Source organism: Penicillium odoratum (assembly GCF_028828045.1).
Source record: "Penicillium odoratum strain IBT 22623 chromosome Unknown utg000001l_segment0_segment0, whole genome shotgun sequence".
NCBI lineage: Eukaryota > Fungi > Ascomycota > Eurotiomycetes > Eurotiales > Aspergillaceae > Penicillium > Penicillium odoratum.
Genome location: NW_026643143.1, coordinates 2,309,942 through 2,333,209, shown reverse-complemented (window position 1 = coordinate 2,333,209; position 23,268 = coordinate 2,309,942). Strand labels below are relative to the sequence as shown.

General features: G+C 48.0%; 13 protein-coding genes across 13 annotated transcripts; 6 read left to right on the top strand and 7 right to left on the bottom strand.

Annotated features, from left to right (window-relative positions):
• Window positions 1-869: 869 nt before the first annotated feature.
• On the top strand, window positions 870-4,193 carry N7520_000870 (AMP-dependent synthetase/ligase; the record flags this gene model as incomplete). Its single annotated transcript, XM_057134805.1, has 4 exons — window positions 870-1,127; window positions 1,180-1,946; window positions 1,995-3,000; window positions 3,048-4,193. 4 exons carry the CDS (start codon window positions 870-872, stop codon window positions 4,191-4,193), a joined length of 3,177 nt encoding a protein of 1,058 aa, XP_057000741.1.
• A 681-nt stretch (window positions 4,194-4,874) lies between these two features.
• Window positions 4,875-5,490, bottom strand: N7520_000869 (uncharacterized protein; the record flags this gene model as incomplete). Its single annotated transcript, XM_057134804.1, has 2 exons — window positions 4,875-5,216; window positions 5,269-5,490. 2 exons carry the CDS (start codon window positions 5,488-5,490, stop codon window positions 4,875-4,877), a joined length of 564 nt encoding a protein of 187 aa, XP_057000740.1.
• A 296-nt stretch (window positions 5,491-5,786) lies between these two features.
• On the top strand, window positions 5,787-6,053 carry N7520_000868 (uncharacterized protein; the record flags this gene model as incomplete). The annotated part of the gene is made up of 2 exons (XM_057134803.1): window positions 5,787-5,794; window positions 5,870-6,053. The coding sequence occupies 2 exons, from the start codon at window positions 5,787-5,789 to the stop codon at window positions 6,051-6,053; spliced, it is 192 nt and encodes a 63-aa protein (XP_057000739.1).
• Window positions 6,054-6,675: 622 nt separating this feature from the next.
• Window positions 6,676-7,398, top strand: N7520_000867 (phosphoribulokinase/uridine kinase family protein; the record flags this gene model as incomplete). The annotated part of the gene is made up of 1 exon (XM_057134802.1): window positions 6,676-7,398. One exon carries the CDS (start codon window positions 6,676-6,678, stop codon window positions 7,396-7,398), a length of 723 nt encoding a protein of 240 aa, XP_057000738.1.
• Window positions 7,399-7,573: 175 nt separating this feature from the next.
• N7520_000866 (GFA family protein) lies at window positions 7,574-8,086 on the bottom strand (the record flags this gene model as incomplete). The annotated part of the gene is made up of 3 exons (XM_057134801.1): window positions 7,574-7,699; window positions 7,754-7,915; window positions 7,979-8,086. 3 exons carry the CDS (start codon window positions 8,084-8,086, stop codon window positions 7,574-7,576), a joined length of 396 nt encoding a protein of 131 aa, XP_057000737.1.
• An 899-nt stretch (window positions 8,087-8,985) lies between these two features.
• N7520_000865 (putative kinesin family protein (KlpA)) lies at window positions 8,986-11,920 on the bottom strand (the record flags this gene model as incomplete). Its single annotated transcript, XM_057134800.1, has 5 exons — window positions 8,986-9,162; window positions 9,220-10,784; window positions 10,838-11,662; window positions 11,717-11,846; window positions 11,906-11,920. The coding sequence occupies 5 exons, from the start codon at window positions 11,918-11,920 to the stop codon at window positions 8,986-8,988; spliced, it is 2,712 nt and encodes a 903-aa protein (XP_057000736.1).
• A 678-nt stretch (window positions 11,921-12,598) lies between these two features.
• Window positions 12,599-14,832, top strand: N7520_000864 (coronin; the record flags this gene model as incomplete). Its single annotated transcript, XM_057134799.1, has 9 exons — window positions 12,599-12,632; window positions 12,684-12,712; window positions 12,774-12,833; window positions 12,902-13,044; window positions 13,099-13,147; window positions 13,198-13,301; window positions 13,358-13,819; window positions 13,869-14,601; window positions 14,656-14,832. The coding sequence occupies 9 exons, from the start codon at window positions 12,599-12,601 to the stop codon at window positions 14,830-14,832; spliced, it is 1,791 nt and encodes a 596-aa protein (XP_057000735.1).
• Window positions 14,833-15,012: 180 nt separating this feature from the next.
• Window positions 15,013-15,640, bottom strand: N7520_000863 (O-methyltransferase; the record flags this gene model as incomplete). The annotated part of the gene is made up of 2 exons (XM_057134798.1): window positions 15,013-15,352; window positions 15,570-15,640. 2 exons carry the CDS (start codon window positions 15,638-15,640, stop codon window positions 15,013-15,015), a joined length of 411 nt encoding a protein of 136 aa, XP_057000734.1.
• Window positions 15,641-16,269: 629 nt separating this feature from the next.
• N7520_000862 (uncharacterized protein) lies at window positions 16,270-17,727 on the top strand (the record flags this gene model as incomplete). Its single annotated transcript, XM_057134797.1, has 2 exons — window positions 16,270-16,450; window positions 16,505-17,727. 2 exons carry the CDS (start codon window positions 16,270-16,272, stop codon window positions 17,725-17,727), a joined length of 1,404 nt encoding a protein of 467 aa, XP_057000733.1.
• Window positions 17,728-18,169: 442 nt separating this feature from the next.
• On the top strand, window positions 18,170-19,031 carry N7520_000861 (glutathione S-transferase family protein; the record flags this gene model as incomplete). Its single annotated transcript, XM_057134796.1, has 2 exons — window positions 18,170-18,221; window positions 18,274-19,031. 2 exons carry the CDS (start codon window positions 18,170-18,172, stop codon window positions 19,029-19,031), a joined length of 810 nt encoding a protein of 269 aa, XP_057000732.1.
• Window positions 19,032-19,186: 155 nt separating this feature from the next.
• N7520_000860 (MDR family MFS transporter) lies at window positions 19,187-20,971 on the bottom strand (the record flags this gene model as incomplete). The annotated part of the gene is made up of 4 exons (XM_057134795.1): window positions 19,187-20,187; window positions 20,239-20,671; window positions 20,728-20,757; window positions 20,816-20,971. The coding sequence occupies 4 exons, from the start codon at window positions 20,969-20,971 to the stop codon at window positions 19,187-19,189; spliced, it is 1,620 nt and encodes a 539-aa protein (XP_057000731.1).
• A 759-nt stretch (window positions 20,972-21,730) lies between these two features.
• On the bottom strand, window positions 21,731-22,303 carry N7520_000859 (uncharacterized protein; the record flags this gene model as incomplete). The annotated part of the gene is made up of 2 exons (XM_057134794.1): window positions 21,731-22,047; window positions 22,111-22,303. 2 exons carry the CDS (start codon window positions 22,301-22,303, stop codon window positions 21,731-21,733), a joined length of 510 nt encoding a protein of 169 aa, XP_057000730.1.
• Window positions 22,304-22,658: 355 nt separating this feature from the next.
• N7520_000858 (uncharacterized protein) lies at window positions 22,659-22,990 on the bottom strand (the record flags this gene model as incomplete). The annotated part of the gene is made up of 2 exons (XM_057134793.1): window positions 22,659-22,928; window positions 22,970-22,990. 2 exons carry the CDS (start codon window positions 22,988-22,990, stop codon window positions 22,659-22,661), a joined length of 291 nt encoding a protein of 96 aa, XP_057000729.1.
• Window positions 22,991-23,268: the final 278 nt, after the last annotated feature.

The following is a 23,268-nucleotide window of genomic DNA, read 5'->3' as shown; positions in this document are numbered from 1 at the left end:
CCAATTGACCCCCCGGATATTTTTCTGTTGTTGATGTCTGTTAATGTAACCTGGATTCATGCATAATTAGCCCGGGGCAAACCGACTTCGGCGATCTGTATCATTCAAATGCCCTTGATATGTTGGATTCAATGTTGGTGCAAGGTAGCGTAATATGAACAACCCCACAACGGTGCATGCTCACCAGGGCAGGTGTAGTGCCCGTGATCAATCGTTAAAAAATATCTCCACTATTCAGTCGAGGGGTAGAGGAAATTCTTCTTGAGATTAGTCCATCCCCGGATCGATCCTCCAATAATGCAGAGATCCACAATCTCGGCGATTACGATTGAGATCAAGTTTCAGGCTGGACTCAACGGGATTTCAACTGCAACCAGATGACTTGGGCAGCCCTGCAGTGTTGCTTTGTCGCTGGTTGCAATTAGAATCCACTAATGCAAGACAATCAACCCTGTCGAGAAAGGTGTTTGTTGCACATCGCGGCTGAAAGAATCTAACCAGTAGGATGCCCCGAAAACCCACCTATTTTCGTACTGTCAGACCTTATTCGCCCAGCGTCTACCAATAATAATGGTTTATGCAGTTGCGTGTAGGCAATTTTGACGTATGCACTGCGATATGCATGTTTGTTTGTATCTATACTTCACACTAAAGTGCCGTGATTTTCAGTTTCGGAAAGAGTTTAGGTACAGTCATCCCTGATCCACCCACGCTCAGCCTGTCGGTCATCCCGAATGCGGTAAGAAGATATACACAGCTCGATGGCGAATTGATGTTTGTCTTTTCAGTGGGGATTGCCGTCGTGGGATTATAAGTACGGCATTATATCTTCCATTTCGTTCATTCCTGATCTTGTCAAACACTCCACCATGGGAATCCAACGTGGAACATCGGCTGAGGCAGCGACTTCTTCGCACATCTCTGATTCTCTAACAGAGAAATTCGGTCAGCTTCATGTGCTAGATGATCTAATCCGCCTTCGTGCCGCAGATGTTGTACAACACCCAATTCTTGCATACCCGAGCTCCGATAGTGATGCAGCGTCCTACAATTATTATACTGGCCAACAGCTGGATGAGATGATAGATCAAGCTGTCACAAAATTGATGGAAGAAGGCTTTCGACCGGTTCGTCTTGCTGATCACTGTTTGTGTCCAGATCACTGATATCCCGGATTAGCCCAAGAAGGACGGATGTATAGTAGCATTGCTCGCATTGTCTGATCTAAGCATGGTCATTACTCTCTTTGCACTTAGTCGGTTGGGATACACCGTCATGATCCTATCGCCACGTTTATCGGGAGACGCATGTGTTTCTTTGCTCGATACGGTCGGTTGCGAGAATATCATTTATGGCAAGACTGGCACTATTCGCGCAACAATGGGTGACATCTTGCAAAGGAAGCTCATGACATGTCGCCCAATTACTGCACTCACCGACACTATTCCAAAGAGCCCAGGGGGCCTAGAGACTTCATTGCTAGTTCTGCATAGAAGACGGAGCTCCGAGGCTCAAAGAAGCAAAATTGCCTTGATACTCCACTCGTCCGGCTCTACTGGAAACCCCAAACCCATGTTTCTCACACATCGTGCACTGATGACCCATCCATTGAAAGGGCCGGGCTTAACTTCATTCAACCCGCTCCCTTGGTATCACCTTCATGGAATCTCAACCGCATTACAAGCGATGTGGATGAGGAAAACAGCTTTTATGTGGAATGCAGCCCTGCCACTCACAGCTGACTCTGTTGTCTGCGCTCTGCAAGAAGCTAAGCCCGAATATGTTGCCGCAGTTCCATATATGCTGCAAGTATTAGTGGAAAATACTCATGGTATCGACGCACTGCGTAAATGTAAGGTGGTTGGCTACGGTGGAGCGCCATGTCCGGATGATCTTGGAGACCGTATGGTGCGTGAAGGAGTTCATTTTGGTGGTTCATTTGGACTGTGAGTCAATTCAAAGCCACAGAAATCTTAATCTAATTTTATTTCCAGCACGGAAGCAGGGCTCGTCGCAGAGTCTATGTCTCGACCGAAAAGCGACCCATATTGGAACTATTTGAAATTCTTTGAAAACCTTCAACCATATATCTGGATGAAGCCTCTTGGCGCTGAACTGTATGAGTGTGTCTATTTGGCTGGACACCCTGCATTGACAACTTCAAACTCCAATGAGCCAGCAGGATCATTCCATTCCAAGGATGTGTTTATCCCTCACCCCACCCTGGCTGGGAGATGGAAGTACGTCTCTAGGATTGATGATCGTATTACTCTCACCAATGGAGAGAAGGTGTTACCAATCCCGATTGAAGGCTGCATCAAACAACATCCTCTCATTCATGAAGCAGTGGTTGTCGGATTGGAGAAAGCAGCTCCAGGTCTTTTGGTTTTCCGATCTCAGGAAGCGGATGATGCAGGTCTCTCGGATGATCGATATCTTGATGAGATTTGGCCTAGTATTGAATTTGCCAATTCTCGCGCGGAACAATTTTCTCAGATCGCTAGAGATATGGTGGCAGTACTGCCATCTGCCTCATTTTTCCCTCGGACGGATAAAGGGTCTATGATCCGAGCACAGGTTTATTCGCATTACGCTGAGCTTATAGAGAGCATCTACGCGGAAGGCCAAGAAGGAGGTATTCGCCTTTCTCTTGATGAAACCATATCTATCATAATGAGCTTATGTCAGACGGATCTTGGTATCGCACTTTCTGGTATCGAGGGGAGCTTCTTCGTGGAAGGAGTTGATAGTCTAAAGGCAATCCATCTCCGGCGCCTCATCCTTCAGAACTTTGATCTGCCCAAGGAGAGCCTGCCACCAAATGTTGTATATGACACAGGAAGTGTTGCACAACTAGCAGCGTATATTCTTGCAGTCCAGAGTGGCGAGAATATTTCAATTATGGACGACGAAATCAAGGTCCTATCCAAACTAATTCAGAAATATTCCACGTTCCAGAGACACATCCCCACCAGCTCTCTATCAAAAGCCAACAGTATTGTAAGTATCAAATTCTCAAATTCGACGGTCTCCACTAACAAATGAAGATTCTCACAGGGGCAACTGGATCAATCGGTGCTCACACCTTATATGAACTCCTTAACGACGATTCCGTTGCTACGATCTTCTGTCTAAGTCGCCGAACCGCTCCATTCGATGAAATTCTCCACAGCCTCATCGAAAAGCAGCTACATATCACACCAGACCAAGCATCAAAAATTGTCGCCCTGACCAGTTCCCTCGATCAGCCCGATTTCGGCCTCGACCAAAGACTCCTGACTCGCATGCGTCAATCCGTCACACAAATTCTGCATATAGCCTGGCCGGTGAATTTCAATATCCCTCTACGTCAATTCGAACCCCATCTCCGCGGTCTCTACAATCTACTTCAATTCTCGCTTTCCGTCGACCAGCCAGAGCCTGCAGTGGTTATGTTCTGCTCTTCTGTTTCTGCTGCCCTCGGTACAGCATATACTGAGATCCCAGAGGCCCCCATTCATCTGGACACAGCTCACCTGAGCACAGCGTCTATGGGCTATGGACAATCCAAGCTAGCAGGAGAGCACATCGTCAGTGCGGCACACCACTCAGGAGCGAGGGCGTACTCCCTCCGTATCGGACAAGTGTCGGGCCACTCGAAGAAAGGATTATGGAATGATACTGAGGCACTACCGCTCATGATCCGATCAGCTTTGACTCTGAAAGCGTTGCCCAGTCTCGATGAGAGTTGTTCCTGGCTACCGGTTGATAAACTCGCTGCTGCGATTCTGGAGCTGGCGAGATCGCGCGCGGGCTCGAGCGAGTCCGAGATAAGTGAGACATCCTGGCAGATGGGCGATGATTCAGTTTACAATTTGTGCAATTCTCGGAAATTTTCCTGGTCGGCGTTGTTAGAATCTTTGGGCCGGAATTTCCAATTCGATGTTGTGCCCTTTGAGGGGTGGTTGCGGTTGCTTCGGGATAGTGAGAGTCGGGGTGAGGAGCAGATTAATCCGGCTGTGAAGCTGATTGGGCATTATGAAGCTATGCATGGTCCTGACTCTGTTCTTGGTACTCCTGGTTCGAAAAGCTTTGTGGTGGATAAGGCTGAGCGGGATAGTCTTACGCTTCAGAATGGTCGGTTGAGGATTATTGAAGATGGAATTCTAGACTGCTATATTCGGGACTGGAAGTCGCGATGGATGAGATCGTGAGATGGGAATGGGCTCACGTACTCCCTGTTATTTTGAAGTTGTGGGAATAGTGCATTGAGATGTGTTATTGATAATTATGTTTGCACTTGAAGCCATGAATACTTGTGAAGTTCCATTTTAGACTCACGTAAGACCCTCATGACAAGCAAGGATTTGAAATTTCTCCAGAGCCTTGATTTCGTCCTCTGCTACCATGTGTTAATAGGAGAAGTCCATCTCGTGGAGGAAATTCCTACCTACTAGTAGCTTTTGGTATCTTTCTGCATAAGGGAAATCATTGCATCCTCTACCTGTGCTTGATCCAACACAACAGGCTTCTCGTCAGATTTCATGGGTATTTTACTCGTTATTTCGCCTGAATTGGTAGCTAAGTCAACGTCTTCTTCACCAAAGAATGTATTTGCTATGGTGAACTACGCTAGACTAGATGAGATACGGAGAACGCTAGGATGCTAGAACTAAGTGGATAGAAATCTTGTGGTGGACTACCATGGTGCAATACGGGATTACACCCCGATAGCAATTCTCAAACGTAACTTTGACATCTTATCTCCATGGGACTGAAGCTGGATGTTTGTCTTCCTCTGTGACTATAGTGAGGCATTTTGATGGTTTAAATTTCTAAAAGCAGGAATCAAGATCATATCAAATTCATAGCATTCTCTTACAACCCACATGTAGTTACTCTAGAGTACCAGGAACAATTTCATCAGACTCAGGCCATTTCCTAAAAAGATCCTGTAAATGATCCAGTGGAGCCGTAATCAATCCGACAACGGTCTGATAAGGGGGACGATCGGGAGCGCTAGGATGAGCACGTGTTGGAACGAAGTGTTTTGTACGGTCAAAAGATGCCGCTAAACGTCGACTTTGCTCTCCCGTGATTGATGATTCGAGATTTATAAGATCCACTTCTTCGTGATTAACGTGGATTGCTAAATCTCCCATGAGAACTGCCAGGGTGGGTATGAAGCGTGGGTCAGTGGCTTTAAGGTCCTGAAACACGGCCAGTTCCTCTTTGATCTGTTTATCTATTAGTTTTCTCTTCTATTTTTTCTCTTGGGAGTATAGTTACTGTTTGATGTTGTTGCCGGTCTTCGGCTACATCTTGGTGTAGGTACTTATTCAGCGCCGGGTACAGCACTAGTTCCTCGCCAACCACATGACGAGCTAATTCCCAGGTAAACTGATTCTGCCAACGAGTCTGTTCATCGGCATCTTCCGAGTGGATGATTTGATCGTAGTATAGCTTGAGTTCCCGGTGGTCGGCGTAGATGGTGTCGGAGATACGATTCATTTTGGGATGATTGACCGTTGAAATTGATTTAATAATTTTCTATTCAAATTCTATTTGTCTTTGCAATTTGTCTATCTGATTACGCATGATCTGGTCATGACTTCGGGATACAATCCCAGTGATCAGCCTTGGGGAGGTGGGGCCAGATGACCACAAACTTCATGTGTCCAAATCCCGACTTTTGTAATGAGGCCTGAGTCCTAGGCTTCGTAAGGGGTAGGTTCTTATTCTCTCGTGTTCTGCTATTCTGTCATCCTTTTTCTCTGTCTCCCAATATCCTGTCCTGATCTCACATCATGTCAAGGTTCGTCAAAGGTTCACGACAGAATTTAACCCAGATACTAACAGAAACCCAAGTATAGCACCTATCATTCCACAGATTCAATGCATTTCCCAATGGATCTCTGGGTGGTGGGGTACATGTGAAGCAAAACCCGGCCCTTCATTCCACCAGAGCGACCCTACCGATTGCAAAGCTTGTCGCGAGTGGCATGTCCCTTGCGACCATTCACAACCACAATGTGAGCATTGCTATGAGCAACAAATCCTCTGTTTCTATGTGAAGCCGAAAATGAGCACGCGCTCTGCCGCATTGACCGTACCCCGGATTCGTGAACCAACCCCGCGCCAAAAACGAACCCCTTTGCATGTTATTCCAGAATGATCTTGGACTTCGTGATTAGCATTTTTACGTTATACCAGCATAGCGTTGCGAGATTGTTTTCCATGTCAGTCAACTTGTTTAATCATATTTGGAAGGGAAAAGGAAAGATGGAAAGAACGGGAAATGTTGGCGAGAAAATATGACATCCACTATTCGGTGCAATGGACCAACAACGGCGACCAAGACTTTTTTTCCCCACACCGCTTGTACCTTATTCTTTGCAACCCACAAACTCCTGATTCAGCAGGCTCGGATCAAAGCCGACCGGTCGTGAGTTTGAATCGGAGCACTGTGACCCGCTGCGGACTCTGTGATCCGAACCTCCACATATCAGGGACATCATTCTATCTTCACAGAATCGATTGCGATTCAATTCAACTTTATATCCCAAAATTTCAACGAATGCTGATTACGACCTGACAATATCTTGCTGCTCGACACAGATCTATATCAAACCTTATACTCAATTGTACAACTTCAATCCCCGGTCTATGCTCCGAGCTACACTAACGATATTACAGATGGAATGCGAATATCGCCGACTGGCAGATATCATCCGTCAAGAAGCCAAGAATCACACGAGCCCACGCTTTCTCGTCGGCATCGCAGGCGTTCCCGGTTCAGGAAAGACAACCACCGCACAGGCAGTCGTGCAACAACTAAACACAGACCCAAACTGCCGTGCCGCTCTACTTTCCATGGACGGATTCCATCTCTCAAGATCAGCCCTCGATCAAATGCCTAATGCTACAGAAGCGTATGTTCGCCGCGGCGCGCCGTGGACATTCGACGTGGACCGCTTCATTAAATTTATCGCTCGGCTACGCACGTGGGCTGAGAATACACCACTCGTACAGTCTACGGGGTCCTGGCCTGCAACGGATGTGATCCGGGCGCCGACTTTCGATCACGAAGCTAAGGATCCAGTGGAAGATGGGATGGCTATTACGCCGGATATTTCGATCATTATCATTGAAGGGAATTATCTTCTGCTTGATGAGCCCAGGTGGCGAAATTTGGCGGAGCTGGTTGATTATCGGATTTTTGTCGATACGGATTTAGAAGAGGCGCGTGAGCGGACTGCGAAGCGACATGTGCAGTCGGGGATTGAGAAGACTCTTGCGGATGGGTATCGGCGAGTGGATAGTAATGATTATTTGAATGGGGTCTCGATTCGGGAGAAGCTGTTGACGCCGGATATGGTGGTGAAGAGTGTAACGGATGCCAAGACAAGGGCACATTAACATAAATGACGATTTTATTTTGTATAGCGACACTAATCATATGTGCCGATATTGTGTGAATGTTTGATTTGCCACTTCCAAGGTTAATCCATTGATGTTGGTTATTCCGTGAGGGCTTGTCTGTGCAAAACATCTGGTCATGTTAGAATATCATAAGATGCGGATGAACTATGACTTAACTGGGAATCTCTGGCATCCAGCTCGCTCGTGCTTTACAGAAAAACTCAGCCTTGGGGGGAAGTGCCGCGGGATTATCCAGAGATCCTACACATATATAACGGAAACGATCCTTGGCAGCGTCCTACATCTTGTCAGTAAATATCTCATCAACTCGAATGGACAAAGACTGTCGTACCCCATATTCCAGAATAAAACTCCCACAACTATCACAAAATTCGCGGTGGAGTACAACCCCAGATCCATTGTCAGCAACATGCTCCTTGGGCTGCCCAGCTATGAGCTGGAAAGTGTCCTTGGGGACTTTGGCTGTCAGACCATAATTTGTCCCAAATGCTTTCTAAACATTCCAAGATTGTGAACATCGAATGAGTTTCAAGTTCGACTATACCAGTGGACGTACTTTGCAATTGCGACAGTGGCAAAGTGATGTGCGTGCGTCATCGGGAGAAGCCAGCCGCAGCTCATACTGGATGTTTCGACAGTAGCAAGATCCTGTATATGTTGGCATCTTCAATTTTAGTTGGTACTGTATTTTAAATGTTGGTGTGTTTAATGGCGTTCTTGGATGTACTTGGGAAGGTAGTGGAACATGATGCAAATTCCCTGCGGTGATGTTATTATGACGCGCCGATATATGTATATAGTTGACCTTGCCACCTCAGCTAAAGTACATATCTGGTTTGACATTCGTCCTCATTCTCTATAATATTGTATTTCTGTACTCTGAACTTCAATAGAACTCACTTGGGTGCCTCTGATGTCTTGTGGCCCAAGACTGGCCATTTCTTGGGGCACACAAAGTGCCTTACGTTCTTGGAAGGTGAGACAATGTTGAATTTTCAGAGGTCTAATTCATCAATTGGTGTCCATGGTTTTGAATGAACCTCACCAAGATCTTACTCAACTATCGCTCCTTGAATTTTGGTCGAGAGGCACCGAAACTGAAAGTTATATTAGGATCGACCGGCAGCATGATATATGCGCTGGAATGGCATGACTCAGGAGAGGTGGTGGATGATGACGACGCCTATCTGGTTGATGGTCTTAAACGAGTCTGAACTAAAGGTGATCTTCATCGCACCTAGAAGCTTCAAGATGATGGAATGCTATGCATCTCCAGCACTGAGTATGTCAAATGCCAATAGACAAGGAAATAGTCTGGAGCCCTGAAGAGAAGGAATTTGAGTAACAGTAATTGAAAAGCCTATGACTGTCCATTGATCAAACCAGCTGCATAACCACCATACAGTAAATCAAGCCCCAGCAGTATCTTCACAGGCTCCATGTTCAGATAAAAAGAAATCATTAATCCATCCCAAACGCCAGAGGTAGAGGACAGGATCGTAAAAGACCTCTAACCCCAACAAAAGAAATCGAACTATATGCAAAACATAGGAATCATCATGTTCAAGAATCCCGCACACGGGCCTGGCGCTTGGCGGTGCCGATGTGAGTGTTGTGTACTTTGGTGGCGAACTTCAAGCTTGTCAAGGTCTCCGAGAGGTGGGCCTTCAAGGGACTGGCCATGACAAACATGAGTGTCTTGGAGTTTCCTCCCAAAGAGAATTGAAGGAGGTATGTAAGCTGGGGCGGTGTTAGTACTTGAGCCCAAAGTTTCAAGCCTGGCTAGCTGATACATACCTTGCTATTACGGTAGGGAATGTGACCACCATCTTTGCCCTGGCCAAGAGCTGCAATTACATCACCAAGTGAGCTGAGACTTCGGTTGATGTTTTGTGTTTCCTTCAGGCGTTCGCCAGTGGCCCCACTATGGCTCAAACGTTCACTTCCGGCCAGATCGACTAGGTTGAGAGTGCCTTCACTACGCTCTCCAGTGATATGGTTCTCGCCAGTAAGCTTGAGAATAAATACCGAGTGAGACCGAGATGACCGCTCGTTGGCTTTAGTGGCGGCCACTGAACGGTTGGCATCTGCACTCCTGAGGATAGATTCGACCATCTCAGGCGAGTCCAGCTGAACGGTAGTAATATCGGTGATGAAGGTCTTGCCGCGTTGCATGTCGTGGCGGATATCATGCTTCTTCTTATCCAATTCATCAGGGTTACCGAGAAGATCGTTCAGATTCTCATTGTAAACCTCGACAAAATTGCCTTCCATTCTGTATCGCCAGCCCTTCTCTTCGAGTCCCTGGGCAGTCTGGTAGATTTGATGAACTGCGCGGGGGATCATGCCATCCCGTGAAGACATAGTGTGGGTTTTACCGCTGCCAGTCTGGCCGTAACAGAAGATGCAAACATTGTAACCATCCAGGGCACTTTGCACAAGTTGGCTGATTTCATCGAACACTTCGGCGTTCTGGGTGGAGGGGCCAAACACGCGATCAAAGGTGAAAGTATTGTTCTTGCGCGAGATGGTACCAAGGCTGCTCTTCTCCTCGGGTCCCAGAATATTGATCTCCTTCGCATCGTCGAACTCATCTGGGTACTGCATTGGCGCAATCATGCTGGCAGGCTCGCTGTTCAGAGATGGGCGAACACGACAAAAGACACGGATATTACCCTTGAGTTCCTGCACCTGGTTGTGAAGCTTACGACGGAGTGTCTCTTCCCTCCGCAACTTTTCTTTAATAGCGTCCGTTTCAGCCAGCGCATCCATCATTTCCTGGTTGCATCGCTCAAATGCTTGAGATTGCTCTTCTCGTCCACCCTCGAGGAACTCAATGCGTGCTTTAAGGGCTCTGATCGTTGATTCCAAGGTGACCCCGTTGGTGCTGACGGTGTCAAGGTTCTGTCGAAGATCGTGAACAGTCTTTCGCTCGCGCTCGAGATCGGCTTTCATGGCGTCCATTTCACTTCGAAGGGTAGCAATTTCACGCTCCTTCTTATCGAGTTCAATCTGGGATCTCTGAACATCCATCGCAGACTGAGTTGTTAAGTTGCCGAGCTCTCGGACGCGCTTGGCTTTCTCGTCCTCGATCTCGCCTTCAAATTTGCGCTTCAAGGCTCGCATCTCCTCCTGATGCTGGGCCATCAACCTCTCTTTCTGCTTCTTATTTTCTTGGCTCATGGATTCACTTTCGATGCGGTGACGACTTTCAAGATCATCCATCGCAATATCTTGCTCTCGTCGTGCATCATTCAATGCCTTCTCAGCCAACCCAAGCTGATTCTTTAATGATTCCATCTCAACGCGCAAGTTCACGTTAACGTCTTGAAGTCCATCGCGAGAACGTTCAAGCTCGCCAACTAGGTTTCATTGTCAGAATAATACTCCCTTTGCATTAGATCACATCACTTACTTCGCGACTTATAAAGCTCAACAGTATCCTTCAAACCAGATGACTCTTGACCATGTTGATTCACGCGCGTCATGAAATCCTTCAGCATGTCTTCCATATTTTTTTCGCGGGATTCTTGGTCCCATTCGGTATCTGGAAGATGGTCAAAAAATTTCACACCAGAATCTTTACTAAGAAACAATGGTATTGGGGGCCTTTTCGGTGATCTCCTAGGGCTAACAGGTGGGGTTTCACATGGTCTGGATGGGCTGAGTGTGGGAACCCTGTGTTTTCGAGTATCCTTCACTGGAGTGGGTGCCGGGAATGTCCTGGGACATGTAGCACGCGTAGCGATGGCAATGGAACGAGAAAAGGATTCTTCAAGAGGGGGCTCAAAAATGGATGTAAATGCAGGTTGCGGAACACCATAAGACGAATGAGTCCCACTAGGGGCAGCGGGAGATCCATGGGGGCCAGAAAAAGCATGAAAAGCAGAAGGGACAGAAGAAACAGGCGGCATACCCTTTCGTTTTCCAAGTACACTTCCGGCATGATCATCAATATGGGTATCCAGCGAAGTCGCAGGGCGATGAGTGGAGGCGTTGAGTCTTCGGCTACCGAATGAGGTCTGAGGACGAGGCATGGCAGATGGGCCGCGCGCATTGTAGCCAACGGTGGCCGAGAAGTTGGGTGTCATTGAGCGAGTGGATGTGGCGCCCGATCGAGACATGGTGGACGACGCGAACGAGTTTCCCCGCGCTTGCGCCTTTGACGATGTAGAAGCTAGGCGGCTTGTTGAAGGTTGTTTCTTGTGTTCCGGGGAACTGGGGGCTCTGGATCGAGTCGCTGTTGATAGCCTGTCAGTATACATAACCGGTCATCGCTTCGTGGTCTGCGTACGGGAAACGGTCTTATTGACGATTGTTCCAGGCGGCATGATTCCCGAACGAGAGTTGGTCGTGGCGGGATTCATCTCTCGTAAACCACCGACTTGGGGAATGCGCGACCGAGTCGAAGCTCGAGGTTGAACCTGCGGAAGTTCCAGTTAGTGTTTGCGCAATCGCGATGGAATGCGGATGTTCAGCTTACCATGTTCTCATCCATGGTTGAATTAGTATTGCGCCAGGATACCGGGGAGTAGATAATCCGCGCAAGCAGAAGAAACTCTCGTCCAGCCACCGTCTCAATGGCCGAGTGGGCGACTAGGAGAGATGGAAGTAAGGGGATAAAGCGATGCGATTTGGGTTGTATGGAAGCTTGTTTGGTTTCTGGAGGGACAGAGCGGGTAAACAAAAGATGACTCAGCACATCTCCCTCCGCCAGATTAAGCTTAGTGGTAACAATGTAAATGAGATCACGTTTCTCGTCAAATCACCAAATTTAAACGGTGTAAATGTACGTGTATTACCGAAATTTAATTACTATCTTACGGCACGTGAGGTCATTGGGATGAAAACAATCAATATAGATCAGGAGACAAAACATACTATATGTTGCAATTTGATCATTGGTGTATTATCGATCCTCTCTTCAATCATAGATGCAGCATTCTCCTCGATATTTCAATTTAATTTCGTGTATCATCTATTGAAGCCGTTGATCCAACCCAAAAAGCCGGCGCGGACTCCACTCGGCCCGCTGAAACACCCCAAAAGGCCCCAGTTGCCGCATTCCTTGGTGGCTCGAGGGCAACTGCTGGGTTCCTTTCCTTCAATCTTCTCCTAGAAGCTTGTACTCTACTTTCCCCCTCCCCCTCAATTTCTCTACGGTTCGGTACCGACGATGTCCGGGCGGTTTGTGCGTTCCTCCAAGTATCGTGAGTCTTTGTGATCAACGTGTGATGAGCTGCCGCTGACTGTTGGGGAAGGCCACGTCTTCGGGCGTTCGACACGAAAGGTAATGAATGCCTACACTTCTTAGCTGGCTGACCCTCACCACATTCTGACTATGACCACAGGAACAATGTTACGATAATCTTCGCATCTCGCGAAATGCGTGGGATACCAATCTAATCAAGGTACGAATCGCCCTTTGCGCCACCGCCCCTGACCTTCGCCGCAGCTCCCGGGCTAACGAGCCAAATAGGTCAACCCAAAGCACTTGGCCGTCAATTGGGAAGCCGGTGGTGGTGGAGCCTTCGCTGTCATTCCCCTCGAGGAACGGGGCAAACTACCGGAGCGCATTCCTCTATTCCGCGGGCACACTGCTGTCGTTCTCGACACCGACTGGTTAGCATAAATTAATGGAGCTTATAATCGCATTCCATGGCTGACATGATGTAGGAATCCCTTCAACGATGATCTGATTGCTTCGGGTTCCGACGACGGAAAGGTACACTGTTCCAACGGAGAGTACATGGTCCGAGGCTAATTGCGCTGCAGGTCTTCCTCTGGCGGGTTCCAGATAACTTCACCGTTCGCCCCGATCTCGACGCGGATGACATCCAGGACATTGCGCCTGTTGCAAAGCTAAGCGGCCACTCCAAGTACGGCAATTCTGTATTTTCTTGCGCTAGGGCGGATCACTAATGTTTCCCTGCAGGAAGGTCGGCCACGTGCTCTTTAACCCCGCGGCGGAAAACGTGCTGGCAACGGCCTCGGGCGACTATACTGTGAAGATCTGGGATATCGAGGCGGGCGCACCAAAGCTGACACTGAACATCGGCGACATTGTGCAGTCACAGTCATGGAGCGCCAACGGTTCCCTGCTGGTCACTACCTCGCGCGACAAGAAGCTCCGTATTTGGGATGTTCGTCAAGAGCGCCCGGCACACGAAACAGCCGGACACTCTGGAGCCAAGAACAGCCGTTCTGTTTGGCTGGGTGAGCGCGACCGGATCGTGACCACTGGTTTCTCCAAGATGAGTGATCGTCAGCTGGCTCTGTGGGACATCCGTGCGGCCCGCGAGCCCATTAACGGATTCAAAACTCTGGACTCCATCTCCGGTGTTTGCATGCCATTCTGGGATGATGGTAACAGCATGTTATATCTGGCCGGACGAGGGTAAGTCACGCCTTCCATTTTTGATCTCTGGTCGCTAACGTCACTGCAGTGATGGAAACATCCGCTACTTCGAAGTCGAAAACGATAAGTTTGAGTTCCTCTCCGAGTACAAGTCTGCCGATCCCCAACGTGGTGTCGCATTCATGCCCAAGCGTGGTGTCAACATGCACGATAATGAAATTGCGCGTGCCTTCAAGACTGTCAACGACGGCTACATTGAGCCCGTCTCATTCATCGTGCCCCGCCGATCAGAAACCTTCCAGGACGACATCTACCCACCCACCACTGGTTTAACCCCTGCAATGGGATCATCTGAGTGGTTCGGCGGTAAGGAGGCCATTCCTCCCAAGATTTCCATGGAAAGCCTATTTGAAGGAAACGGTCTCAAGGAGGTTGAGGGTGTACAAGAGAAGCCCACTGGAGCTATGGATGCCCCGGCTCCCAAGCCCGCTGAGCCGGAGGTCAAGAAGCCCGAGCCTGTGGCTCCGAAGGCCGCTCCTGAGCCTACCCCGGAACCCACACGCCTGGCCCGTCCCGCCCCATCTATGAAGGAGCAGGGTGGAGCCATGTCAGCGATGGTAAACAAGTTTGCCGACGAGGAGGAGGCTACTCCCGCCGATGATGACGATTCTAGCTTTGATGAGGTTCCTAAGCCCGTCGAGCGCGCTACCCGCTCTCCCGTCGTCGAGCCGTCATCCCCGAGGGTTAGCAGCCCCTTGCGTCCCAAGGAGGAGCCCAAGCCGCAACCTGTTGTTGCTACTGCTACCCCCGCTGCCGCTCCCGTAAGTTGTTTTTCTTCATATCAAATGCCCCGAACGCTAATTGAAAAGATACAGGCCCCCGCTCCCGCATCCCCTGCTAGCGAGTCGAGCGTCCCCACCGCCACCGTCTCCAAGGAGATCGAGGAGATCAAAAACCTGATTGCCGCGCAGACGAAGACTATCGCTGAGCAGGCGCAGCAGATGCAGACTTTGACTGCTGAGATCGAAGCGCTGAAGACAAAGCTGACTTAAGGTATTGATCACTGTTCTGAACATGTTACAGCTACTGTGGCGAGTAGTCTGGAGAGCACCCGCCCGAGCTGTAAGGTACGATGTACTGTGTATCGACATACATTAAGATGCACTACTGTATGTGGATACGGTTCTTTCTTTTGTTACTAGCGAATTTGTCAATACATTGGCCCTTCAAAGCTAAGTAGATCGTTGATCGTTGATTGTAATCCCCTTATTCTTTATTGCAACCAGAAATCCGGCATAATTCTTCTCCCCAACTCTCTGGATGGCCGTCGCCTCAATCCCCTCCATCTTCCCAGTCGCCTCAACCAACTCACCCGTCCCCTTAACCAGATCATCCTTCTCCATCGCCTCAGCAGACACAATCTTCCCATCCCTCTCAACATTATCAACAGCAATGACCGCCCTCTCCCTAGCAAGATCCAGCACAGCATAAAAATAAGCCAATTCATCCTGCTTATTCGCTTGAATAAACGCAAAATCAAACTTCTCTCTTTCTCCCCTCTGCGCCTGCTCACTGATCTCCTTCAGCACAGCAACCCCAACTCCCCAATGTATCTACTTCGAAAATATGCTTTTCGTTGCACATGCGGGCCTGCAACATGAGAAATTTGGTTTGTGGGGCCGCGCAGGCTATGTCCTGGTAGGCCTGCGGTGAGAGAATCTTGGTCAATTGTTTGCAGGACCTCGTGGTAGCCTGCTGAAAGGAGGTTTGCCTTGACGTAGGTGTCTACGGCGAAGGGTCGTTGCTGCTTGGAAGGACATCGTAAACACAGTGGTATGCGGGCTGGGAGGGTTGTGCCATTATGGAATGGAAATGAGAAGACTAAGTATGAAGTGTGTATAAAGCCAGGCCTGGACTTCGGAATGTGTCACTTCCTAGTCGAAACGGCATGTATCAGTTGTCTATCGGAGGGACTCGGACGGAGCGCTTCGGGATCACTGGGTCATCGGAATCAGTCGTTCACCGTAGAGAAGACTAGATGAATATACTTTTATACAAATGTTACTCCTCTACGCCCTCTAGATTTCACTGCTAACATCGGGTATTTCGAAGTCATTCATACCTCAATGATATACAGGTGTATGTAGGCAAAATACGCATGGAAGAAAGTCTGACTTCTTCATGGGCGTAAAACCTACTGTGAACTGTGATTTTCCAGATGTTATGTAGACTACTGCTGGCTTGATGTTATCATTGTAACTGTACTTTATCAATGAAATGATCAATAGATATGGTCGTATTTCAGACATCTATACCTAGTCTGTCCACCAAGCGTAACTATGACCCCGCAAGTGGGTCCCGGTCCCGGTCCATGGAAGCACCAAGTCAGCTGTTTCAAGGTTTGGAACGGTCTGATCGTCTGAGATCATACTTCCCGTTCTTCCCCTGTTTCAAATTCTCCAACACTGCTCTCCCGATACCCCTCAGGCATGAGAGAAACTGAAGAATATACTCTCCAGGACTCGCCGACATTGACTAGTCACGCAGAAGCTGGTTATAACGACGAAAGGGTCTTGGATGCGGAGTTGACTAATTCGAGACAAAATGAATCGAAAAAGACAAAGCTTGCTGTTCTCATAGGTTCCGGTATTCTTCAGCTACCCATATGGGGTCCGTCCAGCCATATATTTTATGAGTTGTTTATATATTCTGACATATGCGCAGGTTTTGCTATGAGCTATGGTGTTTTCCAGGAATTTTACTTCGACAACTGGACATTTGAGGGAGATCGCAGCATCACCGGTGTAATCGGTACGACTGCGAATGGAGTCATGTATCTATCGATGCCTTTCCTCTTCGCTCTTTTCACTCGACAATGGGCTCATCGACGCCAATTTGCTGCTGTTTGTGGGATCGTGATCGCCTGTGTTAGTTTCTTTGCGTCTTCCTATTGCACCACTGTCTGGCAGTTACTCGTGACTCAAGGAATTACCTCTGCATTTGGATGTGCCCTTATCTATAGTCCAATGACGCTCTCTCTCGGCGAATGGTATACTTCCAGCAACCGGGCTTTGGCTTACGGAATTGTTCTATCTTGCAAGAACATTGTTGGGACCAGCTGTCCATTCATGCTTCGAGCGATGATCGATGCATACGGCTATCAGACCACTCTTAAAGCTTGGACTGCGATAGTAGGTGGATTGAGTATTTTTGCTATCTTCATGGTCCCGACCCACCCTTCGAAAGTCTCGATCCACAGAACTCGCGCGCGCAAGATTCCCTGGCATTTCCTCCGACACCGTTCGATCTACTTCTACAGTGTCGCCATTATCTTCCAGAGCTCTGGCTATGGTATTCCACAAACATATTTGAGCACCTATGCTCGAGACGTCGCCATGTTGTCTAGCACGTCGGGCACCCTGATGCTGGCCGTATTCAACGCGCCTGGTATCATTGCTTCTTCTTTTTTCGGATGGCTAAGCGACAACAAGCGAATCTCGTTTTCAGTCCAGGTCATATGCGCCATTCCACCTCTCTTCTCTGCTCTTTCTGTTTTCCTCTTTTGGGGCCTGACCACTCAGGGTGCCATTGGCATTCTCATAGTCTTCTCGATGACTTTTGGATTCTTCTCTAGTGGTTACAGCGCTACATGGGGAGGGATTCTTAAACAGATAGAACGGGAAGCAGCCGAGAAGAACGAGGCAGTTGATTCTGGGATGTTATATGGTCTGTTAAATGGTGTCAGAGGGATCGGGTATGTCAGTGGCGGGATCGCTGGTGTCGGGCTTCTTAACTCGGGAACTGTAGCGGCGAATCAACACTTTGCGTATGGAAGTTCATACGGACCCCTTATTATCTTTACTGGACTTTCTTCCCTTCTCGGAGGGTGGGTTGTCTTGTGGAGATGGAATCCGAAAAGACTATTGCCGCTGTTATCGAGAGGGTAAATCATAGCTACCTCGGTTGGTCGAGACTAGACTGGGATGAAGATTTCCATAATAAAGTCGACGGATCTCTTCACAAATCTGACTGGAAAAGAGTGTCTCTATCCAATTGTCTATTCATTTTGGAAACGAGGTCTAAGGAAGTAAGAAGATACCAGTCTGTCTATGTATAACGTACATATTGCGTGATCAGACATGTTCAGTACAAGGGATAAACCCAGCATTGTAGAAGTGCATGTGCAGATTATCAAAGGGTGAGATTTGATTTGTCCGTAAAGCCTCGTCCCCTTGGGGATTGGATCTTCACTGCTGACTGTACGTGAGTCACATCCTAGCCATCAATGTCGTAGCCCTTATCTATCCCCAAAGCCAACTTGAAGCACTTATTTCAATCCCTATCATTCGCATATTGACATTCGGAAAATATTAAAGTCTAAAATTCTTCATGGCAGACCTCAAACCGGTGCACTTCTTCGATCTCTACTCCGATCAACAAGGTCCGCAAGCAGCCCTGCATTGAACTCCCCAAACTAATCAAATTCAAACCAGGCAGCTCGAAGTCATGGTCCCCCAATACTCTGAGAACCCGAGCCGTGCTCAACTTCAAAGGAATACCCTACACACAAAGCTGGCACTCCTACACTGACATCAAACCCCTTATGACCGGGCTAGGCGTATCGCCCCGCGAACAAGGCAGACCATACACGCTACCAGCGATCCTACACTCCACAGTAGTGTCAAGTCCTAGCGGAGCGATGATGGACTCCCTCGCTATCGCTCTTCATCTCGACAAATTATATCCATCCCCGCCACTCTTCCCATCCGGCGACGCGAGCTACGCACTACTTATCGCGGTCGTCAATGTTATAACACGTCTGGAGCCTGGATTCCGGCCTTTAATTATACCTCTTGTACCTGATCATTTGGATCCACCGGGACGGAAGTATTTTCATGAGACGCGGACTGTGGCATTTGGGAAGCCCTTGTCCGAGGTGCGGCCGACGGATAAGGAGACTCTTGATGGGATGTGGGAATTAGTTGAGGCTGAGTCTGCGGTGTTGGTTCACATGTTGAAGGGGAGGAAGGGGAAGAAGGGTCCGTTCTTTGAGGGTGAAAGGGCTGGGTATGCAGATTTGGTGTATACTTGTCAACTTGCAACTATTGAGCGCTTTGATAAGGAGCTTTTTGGGAAGTTTATGGGCTTGGGGAATGGTGAGTTCAGGGCTCTGTATGATGCTTGTTTGCCTTGGTTGGAGGGTCAGGGAGAGGATAGGGAGTGGCCTATCTCTATGACTACTTCATCCTAAATATAGAGTCGCAGTCTTCTTTCTGGGCCAGTTGTAATTTCTTTCAGTATTAGGATTTACGTTAATCTCTTATGTTGCAAGTACAAATAAGGATATAGCTTTGTATTATGCAATATGGTATAAGACCGAGTTCTAATTAAAAAGATGCTGTTCAATCACGATGATTGTTTGTGTAGGTTCCGTAGTGTGCAGGCAAGAATCAAGCCGAAGGCCGATATACAAAGATAAAGCAGCCAAACATACGAGAGGCCCTTGTTGACAACGTCGAAAACGATTTGCCGCTCATCAACGGGTAGTTCCTTGGTGATACTAGATGTGGCAGTTGACGCAGCAACGATCTCCGTTCCAAAAGTGTATCCCAGAGCCGCCACCAACCTAGCCTTCCTCACGGCGACTTCATGGTTATAAATCACTGTTCCAACGACCACAGATATAGAGGCAGACAATTGACGAATAAGGGAAAACGCTGCCGTCGCCTGACTCATCTCAGAGGTCAGCACGTTAGCCTGGAGGGCGATCAAGGTTGCTTGAAAGTTGGGACCTAATCCAACACCAACGATCATCTGATACAGGACGATGCGCGGCCAGGATGCATAGGGCTTCAAATCCATGTAAAGTCCATATCCAAGCGTTGTGAAGAACATTCCAAAGATGATGACCTCCCGGAATCGTCCAGTTGCTCGCAAGTACCAGCCTCCTAGACCGGACGAGATAGCCAGTGCTCCGACCAAGGGTAGAAGAAGGACACCACTCATCAAGGAGCTTTCTAGGAGGACGTTCTGGAGGTAGACTGGAAGATAGAAACAGCCGCCAATGAAGACAGCACCGTGGCAGAAGTTCACAAGGAGAAGAGTGAAATTCTGTCTGCTGTTGAAAACGGCCAACGGGATGATTGGGGAGGAGGGGAACCGCTCATAGAAGCCAAAAAGAATTAAGGCGACGACTCCAAAAACGATCAGACAGATGACTGTGGCCGACGACCAGCTGAATTGGTCTCCTCCGAATTCCAAACCGAGGAGAAGCATGATCGTTCCGGCAATGACGAGGCCTACACCGATCCAATCGATCGAGGCGAGGCCATCCAAAAGATCCTTCTTCGTGGTATCGATCTTCAGGAAAAACATCAGGAAAAGAAAAGCGACACCGCCGACGGGTACTTGTTGGATGTTAGTGACAATCTTCAGTGGAGAGAAAAGAAGATACTCACAGTTGATATAAAAGCACCATCGCCAGGTGACATACGAGGTAAAAGCACCACCAATGACAGGTCCAACAGCACCTGCAATAGCCCACGTCGCACCAAAGATACCCAGGTAGGCAGATCGCCTCTGAACATCAAACATGTCGGAGACGCAGATATTGGCCATCACGGTGATACCACCACTGCCCACACCTTGCAAGGCACGGCCGGCGATCAACATATTGACATTAATTGCCAGGGCGCAAATTAAACTTCCACCTAGGAAGAGTATGATGGAAATACTAAGAATAGGCTTTCGGCCCCAGATGTCGCTCAGCCTTCCCCACAAACCCACGGATGAGGCATTCGCCAAGAGATAGGACGATGCGATCCATGAGTAAGCAGAATCAGAGGCCTTGAAGTGAGCGACAATTTCGGGTAAAGCGGTAGAGACGATGGTCTTCAAGTGGTTAGCACATTGCGATCAGATAAGGATACTTCAGGTTGATCACTTACGATATCAAGCGCAGCAAGGAACACAGACAACTTTAAACAGTATCCACTGATCAGCACTGAATATTGAAACTTGTGATCATCAACATACCCCTAATCCAAGCAGGATAATCACCACTCGTTGTTTCCCAGGAGTATCCTGGTGGGTGACATTTTCCTCGGGAATGTCTTCTTTGGAAATTTTTTCTGTGACGCCGTGTTCCTCGTCTTTGATTTGGGTAAGAGCGACATCCTGGTCCTCTGACATGATGGAAAAAGCGATCGGCTAAAGGTCGGATAAATATCAAAACATAATAAAGGAATTTAAAGGAATGTGAGCAATGAAAAAATCAGGAAATAGAATGGTTGAAGTATTGAATCGACGGAGATATGAAGACTGGGAAGAAAGTCCTGAAAACTTCAACTCCATTCCCAATCCTCCAAGCAGCGGGGAGATAACTTATCCAGCCTAAACTCGAATCGAGCGTTCCGGATCTAGATACACATGGCAATGATGTCATTTTGCTCTATTTGACTCCACTTCCACCAATAACATAGACTCGGTTGGCCTCTTTCGGTTTAGTTCGAGTGTCATCCACCACTTAGATCGAGAGCTTACGCACTCGAACCCCTTTAGTCGGCATTTCGAAACGCGAGACAACGAGACTTTCTTAAGAAAAGGATACAAAGCACGGCGTAAATGACTTTCTGTTGTTATTTTATCTACGGGAAACCTGAGCATGTTCAACATTCATACAGGTAAGAACAATGCAGCTATCGAGAAACTAATTCTATTAGGCATCGATATTCCCAAATAGGAAGGCTACAAGTTATACTAAGTCACTAACGTCTCAATTCTTGCATCGAAATTACATTCTTCAACCTCGGCAACCCCACATTTCTATCTGATCAGGTCATGGTTGTATAAGCATTGTGCTATTAATAAACCCGATTCTAAAGATCACCACCTTCGTATAAAACATATAACCATCTACGGAGTCCATGTTCTCCGTAAGAATTCGTGAAATTACCCCGAGACAAAACCCTTGACACTAGCCAAACCCCCGGAAGTAAGATTCTTAGCCGACTCAGCACCTTGAGACACACCAGACCCAATACTATTCACACCCTTCGCTCCAGTGTCCATAATCGCAGAGCCTCCATAGGATCCATCTTCCTCCTTTCCATTTCTTTCAGCACGGTTGATTCCCTCCTTTGACACAAATTGTCCAACGGGTTTCAATAGTCCCTTGTCACCGATCTGGTTGCCAACGAGATTATTCACATCATCCTGGATTTGATCCGCTTCATTCACGCCGGTGATTTTCGTTTTGGAGAGGGAGTCTGTCAACATTTCACATCAGTTCCATGTCTATGATATGGGTCCTTTCGATGTTCGTAAAATACCCTTGGTGGCATAGGAAGCTTTATTGTCGCCCCTTCCGAACCATCTCAGATACAGGTCCTCAATCCAGGGCATCCATCTCTCGTAGCCATTGTTGTAGGCATTCCTGAGCCATTCCCCGTAGGTCTCTTTTTCTTGAGGAGTCATGTCATCTGGCTGCTTCATGCTGTTCGGGAGACTGTTCGGGAGACTCATGTTTTGAGATCGGTCAGAATGGTGTATAAATGAGGAGTGAAATGACAAAAGGCGATCTTGGGTACTATTTATCTTGGAACCGGCAATCGTACTGTTGTCACTTTTAACTTTGTATAGATTAACTTGATGTCTGATGACGTCAATGGGTAACCTGGATTAAGCTATCTATAGTACCCTACTTCACTGGACAAAGTTCTTTTTGAGACGCAAACTCAAATGCTGGCGCAGGAGATGCCCAAGGTCATCGCTGATACAGCTTCCATCCATGTACCCATCGGACTGCAGGCTGGTGACGTAGTCGGTCAAGAGATCACGAACGGCGGACAAAAGTTGGGGATGGATCTGGCCAGATTTATTACCTAGAAAGTCGCAGTTGGTGCACTCGGTGAGCAGTGAGCTTGCACATGTGAGACAGGCTGGCAGACCCGGTACACATGCATGCCGTCACGATTGCGCCCAATATATGTAGTCCAGACGTCGCCATTGAATGCAAAGTTCCGAAGACAGCAGCTGCTATACACGGGAACCACTGAGGGTAGTTTTGGAGGAGGTCGATGGAACTTGGCTCCTCTGGGGAGAGGGACTGCAGTCGCCGGCATAGTTCACGGCCGATGCTAGAGGAGAGCTGGAGTGAGGATCAGGACTTACAGGCAAGGATAGACTTACGATGGATTTGTTCATCAACATTGTAGGGAAGTTCCAAGGTAGAGATTAGAGAAGGTAGAAGTAAAGAGAGAAGTGGCAGGGGTGAATACTGGAGGGTTCTATCTATTGCCTTGACCTCACTCCACTTCAGTCATTGGGGCTGTTTACTTAGGTAGATTTGTGCAAACCGGGACCCATGTTTTTGAATTGCTGCCCAGAACCCATGGGATCGACTAAGCTGAATGGGATGAATCTCTACAAGATTTTCCGCATCGTAGCGACATGGCTCATGTGAAATATCAACATGGCGCAAGGCCACG